Source organism: Excalfactoria chinensis, chromosome 5 (assembly GCF_039878825.1).
Source record: "Excalfactoria chinensis isolate bCotChi1 chromosome 5, bCotChi1.hap2, whole genome shotgun sequence".
Classification (NCBI taxonomy): Eukaryota; Metazoa; Chordata; class Aves; order Galliformes; family Phasianidae; genus Excalfactoria; species Excalfactoria chinensis.
Window position 1 is genome coordinate 7,712,965 of NC_092829.1, and position 16,016 is coordinate 7,728,980.

At 46.0% G+C, this 16,016-nt stretch overlaps 1 protein-coding gene across 7 annotated transcripts in view; it reads right to left on the reverse strand.

The window, feature by feature from the left end:
* CEP170B (centrosomal protein 170B) overlaps positions 1-4,406 on the reverse strand; it is a 54,096-nt gene extending 49,690 nt beyond the window's left edge. For 5 of the 7 annotated variants that reach the window (XM_072336960.1, XM_072336957.1, XM_072336954.1 and 2 more), the window contains exons 1-3: positions 4,270-4,406; positions 3,712-3,812; positions 2,871-3,006 (exon numbers count right to left, since the gene is read on the reverse strand). In XM_072336960.1, coding sequence (XP_072193061.1) covers positions 2,871-2,975 — 105 coding nt within the window. In that variant the 5' untranslated portion in view covers positions 2,976-3,006; positions 3,712-3,812; positions 4,270-4,406. Of the gene's footprint in view, positions 1-2,870; positions 3,007-3,656; positions 3,813-4,269 lie in introns of those variants that run through there. The other 2 variants (XM_072336958.1, XM_072336955.1) reach the window with 2 other exon arrangements.
* Positions 4,407-16,016: the final 11,610 nt, after the last annotated feature.

The following is a 16,016-nucleotide window of genomic DNA, read 5'->3' on the forward strand; positions in this document are numbered from 1 at the left end:
TCTACTTAATTTTAAGCTTGAAGACCATGCTTTTCTTTATCTCTTTGTTAACTAGAAAGCAAACGCAGTACCTGTAAGCTCGAGTGAAACTAAGGCTTGATTGTTTGGTGACAAAGACATCATTTTTGCCATTTAGGGATCTGATACCTTAAAGTACCTTTGCCAAGAAACTTCAAAAGATAAGATGTTTCTGAAATAGTAAGATGAGAAAGGCAAGGCTGCAAGATTTTCAGGCCGAGGAGAGCTTATCTCTTGTGTTGCATGTTGGAGCCCTGTTGAACGCACAGGGTTTCAGCAGGGGACCACTGACCATATCACAATGAAATCACTAAGCAGAAATAATCTTAAGAGATGAAAAACAGCGCCCAGATGATCCATCCCCCCTCCTAGACAATGCCAGCCTGTTCTCAGCTGTGCACCTGGGAGTACTGAGTGCCCATATCTTGAAGTCTATATCCAAAATAACCATGCAGTGAACACGTACTTTCAGTGTCATCGCCAGAGGAATATGACAGTTACACTGCCACAAGAGCTCTGTCCGTCTGCTCTGATAACCTCCCAGCTCCTTCAGCTTTTGCCAGGAAAACCAATTGTGCCAAACAGCACAACAATTCTATGACATGGACAGTCACAGTAGGGAAAAAGTCTATTTTTAGACCTCATCCTCCATCTGCTCACACACAACTTTGCTTGGATATCAAGAGTGCACTTGAGTCTCCCTGCTGCCCTGCATCTTAATACAGTCATGTCAGCTGGAGCCCAAGAAAGCTCTGGAAAATGTCTTTATAAGCAAATGGCTACGAAAATTATGTGCTGTTCAAAATGAGACCATTCACATGATCTGATAAAAAGCTGTATTACTCAAGACAGTAAACTAATATATTTATAAAAAGTCAGATATAATTCAGGCCGTGAACATAAACAGCTGGCTTATACTGACAACCCAGGGCCTTCATTCCAGCAAAATAATAGAAACACCTTCTATGAAAATCTCCTCTACTACTTCCCACCACCTGCCAGCCCCCAAATGCAACCACATCCCTCTTCTGACTGATACTGCTGGCTCCTCCAAGAATCCCAATTCATTTACCTTGTAGAGAAGAGCATGACAAATTAATAGCGTCACAAGGTTGCTGGTCAGCATGCATTAACAAGCCAGTTTAGACTTTTAAAGCAGCATTAAATACTCCATGAGGTATGGAGAACTTCACAGTCCATGCTGTCCATTTAACCCCATAAATAGCCAGAGAAATAAGCAGCACATTTTTACAATTTGTGATATTTGGGTACTTTTATGTTGGACTGCACAGCTTGAGAACTGTGATTCTCAATGTGCAGAGCCCTGGCTGTAAAGAAAACTCAAATACCTTCATAGGGTACTAAATTAAGGGATACCCAGAAGCTCAGGCCATTTTTTAATAGTAAAGCCACCATATACATTTTTCCCCTTTAAGTCACAAGAGAAGACAGCCATCAGGTTTTTGAGCAAATGCAGACTTCAGAAAACACCGAGACATTTTAAATGGCTCACTTGTCAGACGTGGAAAAAAGAAATAAAAGATAGTGTGATTCATAGGAAAACCCAAACAAACGATCTGCTGTCAAACCAGAGTATACTTCAAACTCCGACACTTTGAATGGCAAAGCCATTTCCTTCACTGCCAGCCAGCAGAGCAGCACAAATACTGCAAGCTCTCCTTTTGTGGACACTTAACATTTTACCAGGGCCAGACAACACCTTAACAAACAACTGCCTTCCAAGGACAGCTCATACAGTAGGAACTTCTGTCCCCTCAGCAGACCTCCTGCTAACATATCATACAGAATCTGCACAGTAGCTACAAACACAGCCTGCATGGAAGGACGTCAGCAAAGCATTTAGGAAATAGCTGTTACTGGGTTATCAGTGAAAGCTACCTACAAGGGAGGGAGGCCCTGTCATATAGGAAGCTCTCTTATGTTGACACCAGCAGCCGCAGTGTTTACAGATGATCCACAAAATCTTCTGCCACCTGTGTAAAGGGGCAAAAGGGAGACAGACAGGTGCAACCAAAGTCCTTTCGCACTTCAAGTACTCATGCACAAGTCGAACAGAAATATCAATTTAATTGCGAGCTTCTACAAAGTCCTGAGCTAAGCTGCTCCTGTCAAAAGCTCTTTGCAAGATTCCAGCTCCATTTATTTGGAGTGACGTCCATTACATTGTGCTGTCAAACATCAGACCACAGTCAACACTTCAGGCACGTTGGACTCAGTCCAGCAAAGAGACATGCTTGCATGGAAAGCACTAACACAAGCTGCAAGCTTGCCCAAGTAACACAATTACTTTGGGAGCAAGAGGACAATGCCTTAGACACCCCACCAAAACAGCCGGCATTCCTCTGCTAGAGATCAGCATTTCCTACTGTGATAAAAAATAATAAAACAAGCAAACCAACCAAGAGATATAAGCTCTGAAATCTCATCAGACTTACAGTAATGGGGAAAACAGGCAAAAACACCCTGCTCCCCTCCAAACCACATGCCAAAGAACCCAGTAATTTAATCACTTGCAGATCAGGACAGAGTGGTAATGTCTTTGCTTACTACTTCTGTTGCATCAAGATAGTCAATCTGTTTGACGCGATTAATCTCCGAGCAGTGCAGCTCCTATCTGTGTGATCCTGGATGCTCCTATCTGTCATCCATCTGATGACAGAGCTGTTTGAAACAAGCCTCACTTGCACTTTCATGAACATATGAGCTCTTCATGGGAACTACATACTCAACACAATAGCATGTTTTAAAAGACATCATTTGAAGAAAGCACACAATATCTCCATAGACCCCCAGCACTGCATCTTCTAAAGACAACAGGAAAGCCACATTACCTGGAGCATCAGTTCACAGTCATCTCTGCCAACAAATATCATCTCCCTTGGGAGCCGATGGCGAATGCCAGTGCTGCTCACCAAGAACCACGAAGTCACGCTCATCTTGGCGCTTGGCACTTAATCTTCACACATCCTAAACACACACAAAAAAAGAGGAACACATAGTGAGCTGCTACTAAAGGATGGAAGCACATCAGCGCACAGCTGCAGTTAACAAGGTTTCCTGAGCCATGGGAGCCAGCATGGCTGCCTATAACCTGCTTTTGCATTGCTTTATGGCCACAAGCGGTGGTGAAGCATGCATCCCATGTGCCACTGGTAGGAGCACTCTGCAGCCCTGGACGTATTCCCACTGCAAAGTAAAGCTGAGCAAGGGATTTCAAAGACGAAATATGCAGCTGAATCCAACCACTGAAATACCAGAATACTGGTTTAAAAACAACAACTTTTCCAAAACATTTTCTGGTAGTTAGCAGCTCATTGCACACAAAGCACAGCTCGTGCTTCTGCATCCTTCAAGACCTGGGCCAAAACATCAGCACGATGACATAACCAGGCTCCATAGCAGACTCCCAGGAGCAGCGGCAGCGGTGCTGAGAGCAGCACAGCCTCTTTATCGCTCATCCCACTTCCATACAGATAAGCTGGGAAGCCACGATCGCTTCCTCCCTTCTCACGGGAGCTGATAAGTGTTACCAGTGGGTAGGAATCACAAGCTGCAATTCCCACCGGAGGAACGCAGCATCCCCTTTCCAGGACGGATGGCAAAGAGGCAGCTCTCACCCGGGGTTGGTTTGGAAAGCGGCGTACGGCACTTCTCGGGAGCGCAAAGCCACACCTGTTTGTTGTCGCTGCTACAGGCCGGCAGCACAGAGCACAGCTCTGCTGCCTCTCCTCCTCGCTCTCCCGCAATATCGCATTTTCCTCTCTTCTCTCCGCCTGAAGGAAGAAGAAAAAGCAGCGCACGTCAGGGCATCTTCTCCTCTTCTTTCCCTAGACCGAAGATGCGTTTCCCGGTGCACTTAAGAGCGGGGCTGGGTCTCTCCTACCCCGCAGCGTGGGGCAGGGCTGCCCCTCGGCACAGAGCAGACGGAGAAAGATAGATGCTGCCGGGCGGCTCCGCGACGCCGCATCCGTACGCGGCTCCCGGCGGTGCGGATCCAGGCGCTTCGCCCCGCGTCCCGGCCGCACACCTGGGCGAACGGCCCCGCTTCCCTCTCCGCGGCTCCGGCCTGGCCCGAGCTCGGGGAGGAACCGCGCGGGCCGCCAGCAGCGGCGGAGCTCGGCCCCAGGTGCAGCGCGGAGCCCCCCGCGGGCCGGGCCCGGCCCTTTGTCTGCGCGGCGCTGCCTCCCCCCGGCCCCGCGCCTCCCCCGGCAGAGCCGCCCGCCGCCCTACCTGCTCCGGCCCTGGGCGCAGGGACAGGCCAGGCGCCGCGCCCCGCTCCCGGCTCTGCCCGCCCGCTCCCGGCGCCCGCCCCGCCCTGCGCACGGCAGGTTCCCGACGTCAGGAGGCGGCCCCAGCGGCCGGGCCGCGCCCGCCTTCCCTCCGGCACGGCTCCGCAGCTCTAGGCCACGCGGCCTCCTCCTCACTGAGCCTCGGGAGCTGCGGCCCTGCCGTCCCGAAGCGCTCCGGTGTGCGTCAGTCTGCCCGCCCCACCGGGTTCTCTTCCAGTCCAGGTAACGAGGAGATGAAGTGAAGAGCTCCACGTGTGCACAGCGATAACCTCTTTTTTTTTTTTTTTAAACTTTTCCTCCCACCCAGCTAGAAGGAAAACTGAGTATCGTGCTAATGGATGTGGCTGGTGCCTAATGCAAATAGGTGCCCTTTGCTCCAGCAGCAATCAGTGGGACTGGAAACAGCAAGAGCCACACAGCGGCTCTGTCTCCAGCTAGCACAGGCTGCCAAAGAACACCAAGATCATAGCAATACTTGCCCAGGCTTTCCTTCCAGCCAAAAGAGATGTCTTTGCATTTATGTATAGCATGTTTAATTCTGGATATCACTTCTCAGTCACCTGCAGGAGCTTCCCTAGGTGGCTTCAATGCTGTCTTCCAAAAATTTAGTCTCAACAACATCTGCTTACATGGGAACTATAGGTCCGGTGCACGGTCCTGGATGGAGCCAGGAGTTGGGCTGGATGGTCCTTGTGGGTCCCTTCCAACTCGGGATGCTCTGTGATCCTATGGTTCCACAGCACACAGCATCCCTCCATGGACTTGCTCCTCCACGTGGACAGCAGTAGGAAACAGCATTGGGAAGGGTGAAGCAAGCAGCAGTGGGAGCAGGAAGGAGTTAGGAACACCTCCTTCCTCCTTCTAAAGAGCAGTAGGACTTCATTGTTGTTTAATGACTAGTATTATTGCCTTCTTTAATCAACATTTGAGCACTTCTCTGGCAAATACATCTTGCCCAGGGGGTGACTTTAAGGTGTGATTATCTTCAAAGGCCTAAAAGCTGGCTGAGACTTCAGCGTTTGTATTTTATCGGAGCTCTCCTGCTATCTCCTGTCAGAGGAGCACCACGCCATGCCTTGCTGCTCTCTGCATCCCTGGGGTGCCGGGTAGGAGGACACTACTGGGGCAGTGGTCACTTCTGGGCCATTTTAAAGGCTTTTTGCATTGAGCTCTGGCATAAACTGATGTAAATCCTTTATAAATAAAAGCAGACTTCCTTCTGTTTTCTGTCTTGTCCTGTTGTTGAGTCATGTCTTACTATTGGTTTAACTGACCTGTAGTTTAGGATTTTATCAACTTGTTTCACATTGATCTGATCTACATCCAGAGATTCTGCTCTATCAGCCGATCCACAGAACAGCTCTATGCAGCTATAAGGAGGTAAGGATAATTTACTACTTTATACAAGCCTGCCATCTAGGCAAATCTTTGCTCTAAGTTACTATAAAAAGGTTAGTGATTGCCTTACTTCCTCTTTAAGCTTGGTTTAACCAATACGTGTGTATTTATCTGAGCAGCCAATAGTTCTCTATTTATAGAGAAGAAGAATAGTCCCACGTGTCTTCTGACCTGATTGAAGACGCAGTTTAGGCCAACATGCTAGGCCTGGCTGAATGCTGCATTACAGCCTCCTCGTTTTATTCCAGTGATCCAGAGGGCATTAAAATACAGTAAGGGCAGTCTTCTCTTCTTTCTTCACCACTCCTAAAATAGCACATGGGCACTGGGGGCTGCAGAGCAGCATCGTGCTGCACCATCATCTTTAAATCCCATCCAAAAGAGTGCATCTGTGGGAAGGAGAAGCTGTTGCTTCTTTGTTTTTTTACCTTTCTTTTTCCCTCTGGAACAAATTCTTATGGCAGCCCCTGGTTTTCTCAGTGTGGCAAATCAGGGCAGACACAACTCAAGAATGATATATTTGAAGAGACAAGAGTATGGCTGACTGGGAGGGGAGTTTCAAGGAGAAAGTGTTGGCATGGAAGAAATACTGTGGAGAAAATACAGAGGATACATTAAAAATCTGGTTAAGTGATGGCAAGCATTGAGGGTGCTTGGGTACTGAATACACTGAGTATCCTGCACAGGGGCAGAACTGGGCTAGGTTGTACAATGAATGTGATATCCAGCATTTCCTATTCAGGTATATTGGCTGTTTTAAATGTTCTCCAGCCATCAGTATTACAGTGCTTTCAGCCCTATTCCCTAAACAGTGGGGAACATTACTTACATTCAACAATTAAAATGCCCCTGCTCTGACCTCATCAGTCTATGGGCCCAATCTGCCTCCAGTTGCACTGGGGAAACGTGTACTGCTGCAGGGCAGTGAGGCAGCCACCCAGGCATGCAAGGAGAAGGGAAGGCTCAGGAAAGTCTTGGAGAAGTTGGATGCAGCAGCAGCAGCATAGTTCAGCCTGTGTTTGCAACAGGTGGTGCTTATCATGCAAATCTCTATATTAGAGCAGCCACCTTCAGCTCCAAGGGGCATGCCTGTGGCTGTATGAACCTGCACAACCCAAGCTGCAAGAGGTTCATTGTACTGTACGTTGTGCAGGTGCAGAGTAAAGAGCAGTCGCTGTCCCGGAGCTTTAGCTTGTATTCCCAGTAAATAAAGAGAGGAAAGGCGAGATAAAATGTCTACCAAAAGAATAACAGTGGGTTATAAGCCAATGGAAAGCCAGTTTTCTGTATCCAGAACTGTTGAATCTGGATACAAATATCATCTTCTTTACTGAAATACCTTTTGTCTGACACTGTGAGCACGTGGTTATTATGACTTGGACCAGAACGACTTTCTCTATCTTCCTACTTCAAAACAAAGATCCTGCCACTCCCAAAGGAACTGAATTAGATCAGGCTCTTTCAGCCAGGTTCTGATGTAAGGGGAGACTTGACAGAGTTCCCAAACATGAAGCATCTTGCCACGTCTTGCTGCAGAAAAGGCTTCTGTTCCATGCTGACGATGGCCTGATCCAGATACACCATGCAGATTCCACCCAGGATGGCAATTTTCATTGTGAATGGGATAAGTGAAAGGAAAAAAATATTACTGCTTAGATACTCACATGGTGGTTAGCTTGTAAGTAAAGATGTAGGATTTGCTGGGGGAACTCTGCTGGAGGAACCCATCACCCGCTGCCTGAAATCAAGTACACTCAGTAGCATGCACACACGTTCACAGGCACGTGTAGGGCTTGTGAATTCCCAGCTGCTTTACATCAAAGGCACTGCAGAAGGAGTCATCAGGGACTGTTCGGCAGGATTATTTCATTTGCTCTTCACTAACTTACTTGAGATGCATCGGGAAGGGTTCACAAGCAGGTCACACAGGCTTCCTTAACACTCTTCTTCACTCTGATGATTTCTGCTCCCATGTGATGACTTTCTATCTCGGAAAGCAAAACACTGCAGCAAGGCCAGTTCTTCAGGCCCTGCTGCAGGGAGCTGGATGCGCTCCTGCTCCACACTTGCAGTGTTCTCCCTCTGGAGCAGAATTCCTGTTTTCATTAATGCCAGCTGCAAAGATCTGTGGGCTTTTGGAAGAGGATAAAGCTGGACAAAGAGGTCTGAACCTGTGTCCTTCATGCAGCAAATGGTGCTATTGCCTGCCAACAGAGAGCGCAGGACTGGGCCCTTCCAGTAGGGCTCAGAAACAATGCCTTTCATCACTAATTCTGAGTATTAGCCTGAGCTGGTTCACCACAGAATGCAAATCATCTCCCTTCTGTACATGCACTTTGCAAACCATCTGCCTTATGAATATGTGTTTTTAAGTGTCATTTTGAATGTCTTTGCCTTGATGTTTCTTGCTTATTTCTGATTGATTGAATTCTCTCTTAATTGCAAGGTATTTCTCAGCACGTGGATGTTTATCTTCCATTTAGTAATGCTGGCATAACAATATTGCTGAATCCTGATTTGTATCAGCAAAAGCCAAGCAATTCTGCTCCTCCTCTCTGAGTATCAATCATTCCCTCTGCCAAATGTATTGGTTGTGCCGTTTGCCAACATTCCCTTCTTCTGTGCAACCAGCAACAGGCTGCAGTGCTGCCCAGTCAACTGGAAGACAATGGCACCATTCATGTGTACAGTTATTCACTTGGACAAATGTTTGCAGAGTTACAGTCTGACTGGGGCAGACCTCTTGTTTGAACACTCATAAAGGATGGAATTTTACAGCACTAATGTTTTTAATTCATTTATTAAAGAGCCGTAGGGGCGGATTCTTAGCAGGAGCATAGTAATATTGCTCAAAATGACTTCACTTTGGCTTCCTTGCTTTTTACCAGCTTGAGAGCTTTTCCTGTATTTCTTCACCCACAGCAAAGTCTCAAGTACCAACATGACATTTACTTGTAGTACAGTGAAATTTACTAAAGTAAAACCTCATATGCATTAACGCTTCTTTTCATTATGTGCAGTGTGGCCTTCTCTAATCATCCTGTTTTATTCCCCCACTATGCCACAGAAATTATTTCACTTTTATTACGTAGCTTAAATCATAGAGCTGTGTTCAATTTACGACCTCCGTAACTCGAGTCAGGGGGCCAAGAAGAAATATCAGTGCAATAAAAGAGCGGAGCTGGTAGAGTGTGAGCATTGTCAGAACATCTCATCTAGGATTCGTGCGACATAAAGCTTTATCGAAAGACTTAAAGCATATGCCTAAGTGATCTTCTATTTGGCATTTTTAATTAGTGAAAGCTCAGCAATGAAGACGTCGTGCTGCCTGATGAGATTAGGTCAGATGATACATGGCTGTGTGGTGTGGCATCTTAAATAGGAACTACCTTATGGCAAGTCGGAGCCGTTTTGATGTCACACTTAAAAACGCTGCTTCTCAGGGAAGGTTGATTAGTTTCATAAGAGAAGCAGCAGGGTTTTGAGGATTCCTGTGTGGAACAATGGGGACAATGGTGACAATGGGCAGCCTCAGATCGTCTCTGCTTCGGTTTCTTTTCTCCTGTTCATTCAATTAGTGTATGTGCATACCTGTTATGAGGAAGATTGCTTGCATCCTTAAGCAGAAAAATGACTTCAGGTGGCCTGAAGAATCCAGTGCAGCACAGCTGGCCAGAAAGCTGTATTCTGTCCTCCAAAACATGAGCAAATTCCTTCTCCTGTTCCTCTGTGGTTTTGATTATAGTGGTAAGACATGAACTTTTGGTTGAATAACACAGATGCAAGACTTCCTTACTCAGTTTTGCTCCAGTACTTCTGCTTTTCTTTTTCCTCCTTTTCCCCTTTTACTCCACTCATGCACTTGCACACTTTCAGACCCAGGATGAGCTTTTCATTGACAGCCCATCCGTGGTAGAGACTGTTCCAGGCAGATGATCCTCTACTGCTTGTTCAGAGTCTGCTTGTTCAGAAGATACTTTATGGTGCTTCATCACTTGGATAAATATCAGGAACATCCTTTCCAAGAAAATCTTGATATTTAGCTCACAGAGTTCATTTGACTGATATATATGAGAGGGATCACAGAATCATAGAATGGCCTGGGTTGAAAAGGTCCACAATGATCATCCAGTTTTAACCCCCATGCTATGTGCAGGGTCACCAACCAGCAGACCAGGCTGCCCAGAGCCACATCCAGCCTGGCCTTGAATGCCTGCAGGGATGGGGCATCCACAACCTCCAAGAGCAATCTGTTCCAGTGCGTCACCACCCTCTGTGTGACAAACTTCCTTCTAACCTAAACCTCCCCTGTCTCTGTTTAAAACCATTCCACCTTGTCCTATCAAGGATGAAAATCCCAATTCAAATTTAAGCATCAGTTTAAGGAAAACTGAGGCTGTCATTCAGCTGCAGCTCAATGATTTAGGAACTGCACATATTTCTTCCTTGTCTCAGAGACCAAACTTAGAAAGTACACAACAGGTGAATGAGACCTCATGGAAAAAGAGGTTTTTATCAAAGTAATGTATTACACAGGAAATCCAGGATTGTTGAAATTTCTGTGCTGGCTTTATAAATAAAGAAGGGAGATTTTTAGGTTGCAATAGATTGCTGCTTCTCTAGAGGACTCTGTAGCAAGAAGTGTTTGCTCTGCTGCTGCTAGATCGCACCATCATGTTTAATGGAAACATCAGTTCTGCTTTAAACCATCTTATTGGTTTGTTGCATTCTATTGCACTATACTTTTTGCCTGTATGACGGAAAGCTTTGATGGAATATCTAATGTACATAACAGAAGACATCACAATTCCTTTAAACTGAAGAACATCTCTACAGTAATATCCACTGTAGAGGTGAAGGCCTTACAGTGAGAGAAGCTTCTTAATATGTTGGCCTGCAGAGAACAATTTACGTGGAGATTCACCCATTTTCTGTCTGGTGGAAGTTAAACCGTATCCTGCTGTATTGATCTTCAGTGCTGTGCTTCCGTCACTTGAGATGGTGGGGAATTACATGAATATGGATGAAAAGATCATCAGTGTCAGGACTAGCCAGCCTGCTTCCACAAGGTCAACAGGAGGGGCAGCTTTAATTATTTATAGCATGCAAGCCATCAGCTGGAGATTTATATGCTTGCCAGGCATTTTAAAATAAGTCATTAGAGTAATATTTATTTCTTTGGGGGAAAACAGTTGGATTAGCAGCACCAAAGGGGTGTAAAAGTCACCAGAAGGAGACCAGCAGAGCAGTATTTTCATGATGTAGGAGCAGCGGATTGATTACATGCAGGTTCTTAAAGGATTCAGGATACTTTGGGATAATCTTCTTTAGAGAGCAGGTGCATGAACTCCCGTGTTCTCCACATTCATTGAATCATCTTAAAACCCTGCAAAGTATGTGTGCCAGCTAACTATGTGCACATGCTAAGGGCTGTGCTTTTCACCAAAGGTTTTATAAGCAGGAGGTCCATCTGCTTCAGGTAAACAGAGCAATTCCTACTGACACGAGCTAAGGCAAGCCAGGCATTGACTGTGGTACCGTTTCAATACATCCAAGCTGGTGTAGATAACACAAGAGTGCTTTCATGCTTTCTAGGGTATTTTCATCATGGGAAAGCTAAGTCCTGGAAACAACTTGTGGGTGCATGAGATGATGGGCAGCGGAAGGCAAAGTGATACCTGAACAAGAACCAGAGGTACCACGTTGCGGTCTGCCTGGACCCCTTCAATACCTGTCACTTGGCGTGGGTGCCCATCAGGAGATAACAGCACCGTCTGACTGCCATTGTTAGTATCAGTGTGTTTGGGGGTGAGCTGCATTTTCTGCAGGAAAATCTTCAGGAAAAGCAGCTCTCAGCTGGTTGAGTCTGGTTACTGCAGGCAGGCAGGGCCGTGGTGTATTTCACTGGCTGGGTCACATATGGGAGGGGGGTCTGGAAGCTCTCAGGGAAGGGTGCAGCCATCCCCAAACTGCTTCTCCTTTCCCTGGAGTGGAGCAGATTTGTGCACACCTTTACACTGATTTGTGCTCCTCTGTAGCACCAGTCTGAGAATTCCAGAGCAATGAGGAGGCGGGTGTAACACCAGCAAGTAGTGCCTCTGGGGGAAAAAAACAGCAAATTTAACACCAACCCCTGCTGGTCACACATGCCTAACAGCCAAATTGCTTAAAGATGGGAATGGATTATGCTGCTAAATATCACTAAGGAGGCTAGTGCCAATCCTTTTGCAACACATCACAGTGCAGAGCCTTTCCATGGCACATCAGCTCTTCTGTCTTGTCTAGCTGCATTTTGTCTTGTTCCTAGGTGCTGTAGGCTACATTTCCCCCCTTGAGATCTTTAAGAAGTATCCTTGAACTTTCCACCCACTCACTGTGAGTTGAATTTAAATACAGAGACATTCATTAGCTCTGCATTGTCTCATTTGTTCTCAAGAGGTATCTTCTCCACTCTACATTGTAACATTAGGCGTTTCTCAGTACCTGGGTTTGCATAGCCATCATCTCCAGCACATGGTGGAGATTAGAGGAGCAAACACAGCAGAGAGATGCCATGAAGCGGTCCTCCAAGTGGTGTGCTTGGAGGCTGGACTACGTACTATGCATTCAGCTGCTCAGCACTGCTGCAGTATAAATCATCATTCGGTAGAACCTAATGTATAGCTGGAAAAGATGAAAGTCAAATCCCTCCAAGATCCTAATTGGAGATAACTTCTTATTAGAGTTTTAAAAATAAAGGCAATAAAGTGAGGAGGGGCGAGAGATGGTATAGTTAAGGCTGACTGTGTTGTCTGTTATAGCTTGTAACAGCTGAACACGCACACAGAAAGAAATTAAGCAACATCTTTGACTCCAATAATCACATTTATAAGAAGCCTTCTTATTAACATAAGGAGAAGATGAACAGGAAATTCTCCAGTGTGTGGTCTGACTGGTCCTGTGATCTGCTGTTCAGCCCTGAGCTGATTGCTTGGGACACGTCTGGACAAGGAGAGGAGCCGAGGTTAACCGCGTGGAGCTCACTGTGCCCTTTCACAGTGGATTCAGCAAAGTTTATGCAAATCTATTCTGCACATACTTGAAGGGAGGCTAAAGAGCAATACTGGGCTGGTGGGACAAAAGGACTTTTGAAATTTCCAGTTAATACTTGAAAGTGTTTTGAAGAATGCACTGACCACGTTTGCCAGGTTTCATTGTCTCTGAAGGACAAATGTCTCGCAGAAGCACGGTTCATGCTTTCTCTCCCCCATAATGGCCACAATAGCTTTCCAAGAGAAGACATTTCCTGCTTTAAGGCAAAACCAAACTGAAACACAGAACAATATCCAGAAAGCCTATGTTTTAAAGTATGCTTTTTGTTTGTCCTTAAAAAGGACAGAATTGGAGATCAAGAATGACAGTGTGATTCCTTGCATGCTGCAGATCCATGCATGCAGTGAATAGGAGGAGAGAACAGCACTTGCACATCCAGGGCGCTCCCAGCACATGAACCTCTGAGTGCCAGGAGTGTCCAGGAAGAGAGCAGTCTGCGTGATGTAACCCAACCCACATGAATGGAAGTCGGCACCTTCAGAGCCCTAATCACAAGATTTGGTCACAGACCATAGTCATTGACTGCGAGAGCATTGATGTCAGTGGCCATCGGGCACTGCCTCACTGCAGGTTTGTAGGTCTGTGCCATTTCTGAGCTGTGTTATCAAAGGTAATCCAGTTTCTTCCATCTCTGTGCTGCAGCTGGTTAATTTTTTTTACATTGGAAGCACTTAGAATGGATGGTGCCTGGGAAGCAGCTTTTAAAAACATCAGAGGAAGGATGCCTGCAGTTGTAAAACAAATTTAAGAACATCACTGGCTTAAGGAGAGTACGGCGCTGCCTTTCACACTAATTTAAAGCTTGAACTGCAGCCATCTTTAGCTTTAACAAAATCAATACAACCATACGTTGTGTCAGCCATTGCCATTTCAATCTGAAGTTATGTTGGCATCCGGAAGCAAAGATGCAGCATCCTGGGAGGTTGCATTCATCCCTGAGCAGCCTTCAGGATTTCATTGCTGCAGTCTTGAACAATCAGGTCCTAAGTTGGTCACGGGGATTTCAGGTAGAGCAGGGCAATAAGCTGCCTTTTGGCTCTAGTTTGCATGCAAGCTGGTACTTGTTTCAGAAGCAGAAGCATCACAAGATGGAAGTGGTCAAATTGTTGATGTGGATGAGATGTTCAATAAATATTTTTGTTCAGACTTTGGAAACAAGAAGAATCACACACTGCTGTCATGAGAAAACAATGCACTTTCCATCCCATTAGTAACCAAGGAGGCTATTAAACAGCATTACTGGGGATAAACATTATTACCTTAACAGGTCCGTGCAACTGTCACCCTCCCAACTGGAGTGAATTGGCCCAAGGGATCTCTGCTCCACTCACACTTCATCTCGGAGGACTTCACATGTTTTACAGGATTGGAGAGATGCTGCATTTGGACAAACTAATAATAAAATAACTAGGGCAGCTAAGTCATTCTAAGCCAGTTAGCCTAGCAATTCTGGGCAAAGCAATGAAATGCTTATGTAGAAGTCAGCAAATGAAGAGAGTAAATAACAGAGGTCAACACGATTTATGGGGAAGTCTTGTGAAAGAAGCTTGATTTTCTGTTTTCATGAAACGATCAGTTTGGCTGATAACAGCAACTAAACAGATACAAGACATTTGCCTTCTGTAGATTGCGCAGTGCTCTCATTGTAAGTTAAGGCGGTAGCTAATAACTTAGGAAGAAAGTGAATTAGGAACTGAGTAACTGGCAAACCTAAAGTAAAATGCAACTCTCAGTAAGGAGGTGGCAGGAATCAGAAGTGCAGCCAGGTTCTGACACTACATCCAGCACCGCTCAGCTTTCTTTTCTAAGGGACCCCTGGGAGAGCTCAAAAGGCGCAGACTTGGGGAGTCAGAGTTTCAGTCATCAAAACAGTCATGCTGGGAATATTTAGCACAGCTGAGTGCTGCGTCCAAGCTCGGGCAGTTTTGGCCATGTAGATTAAAAATAGAAAGCTGGGAAGTAAACATGGACATATCAATGTCCTTACAGAGCAAGATTTCACATCCCTGAGAACTTAGGCTCCAAATTTCTCTTCTCGGATAGGGAGAAAGGCAAGGAAAGCTTTGAACATTTTCATGGAGTGAGAATAAATCCATGGAAATCTATTTATGTTAGCAGAGGGTCTGACTGTGCACATTTATTCTGCTCTGTGTAATTAGCACCATTGCCTCCTGGTAATTATTTTACTCTCCATGAAGGATTGCACAGCCATTAACCTGGGAGGAAGAGAAAAAGAAGTAGGGGCATGTGGGAAAGACTTTGAACACCAGATTCATTCACTGGTTAGGAACAAAAGAGCATATTTAGAAGCTTAATTAATGAAAAGTCTGTCTCAAGGCAACTGCAGCTTACTACTAATAGATACCATGAAAATTCATCAATTCACTGCTGCAAATGAGGGTTTGCGGGCTGCAGACTCCTGCATGGGACTCTTCCCTCTCTGCTTCTTTGCAATCTAATGGTAAGTGATGTCCAGAACTGAGTTTTCCTGCAGGCCTTTACGCAATTAATGTGATTCCTTGGCACTGGATGCTAATGATTCACCTGAATTGAGTCACACACAACGCAATGTGGCTCTGGAACGCTTCCCGCTACAACCACTGTGCTCAGCAAATGTGGGAGGTGAGTACAAAGGATCTTGCAACTGCTAAGCCTTCTAGGGAAAAGGAGAGGCTTAAAAGGAGTTCAGCAGTCACCTGCCATGGATTTTATAAATCAAATCTCTGCTGGAGAAAAGTAACTTCTGGGTATCTTAAGACTTGAAGGGAGATGCCATAGGTAGGAGGCTGGTCTTGGGAACAGCGTGGGTGTTGGGAAGGTATCACAGAGTTTCACAAAACTGAGAGAAGCCAAGGAGCAAAGAGCAACAGAGACTCCAGAACCCTCTCTGCTGCATCAGCCATGGGGCAAGCGGCACAGGCCTGGGGATAGGCAACAGCCCATTTGGAAAGCAGACAGGCAGAGGATGCAAAGGAGGCATCGCTTGGCATTTGGGGAGCAGAGGGACAGCTTGTGCTGCAGGTGGCAGTGCCGTGAAGAACAAAGTGAAAGAAAATGCAACATACTTGATGCACTGCTGGTTTTACTGGGCAGCCAAGGCTCTGTTGTTCTCAGCAGGGTGCAGTAAGAAGTGGCACTGGGTTGCAAGATTTTCCATCAGTGCAGATGGATAACTCCAGCAGCCCCTCCCCTGCCCAC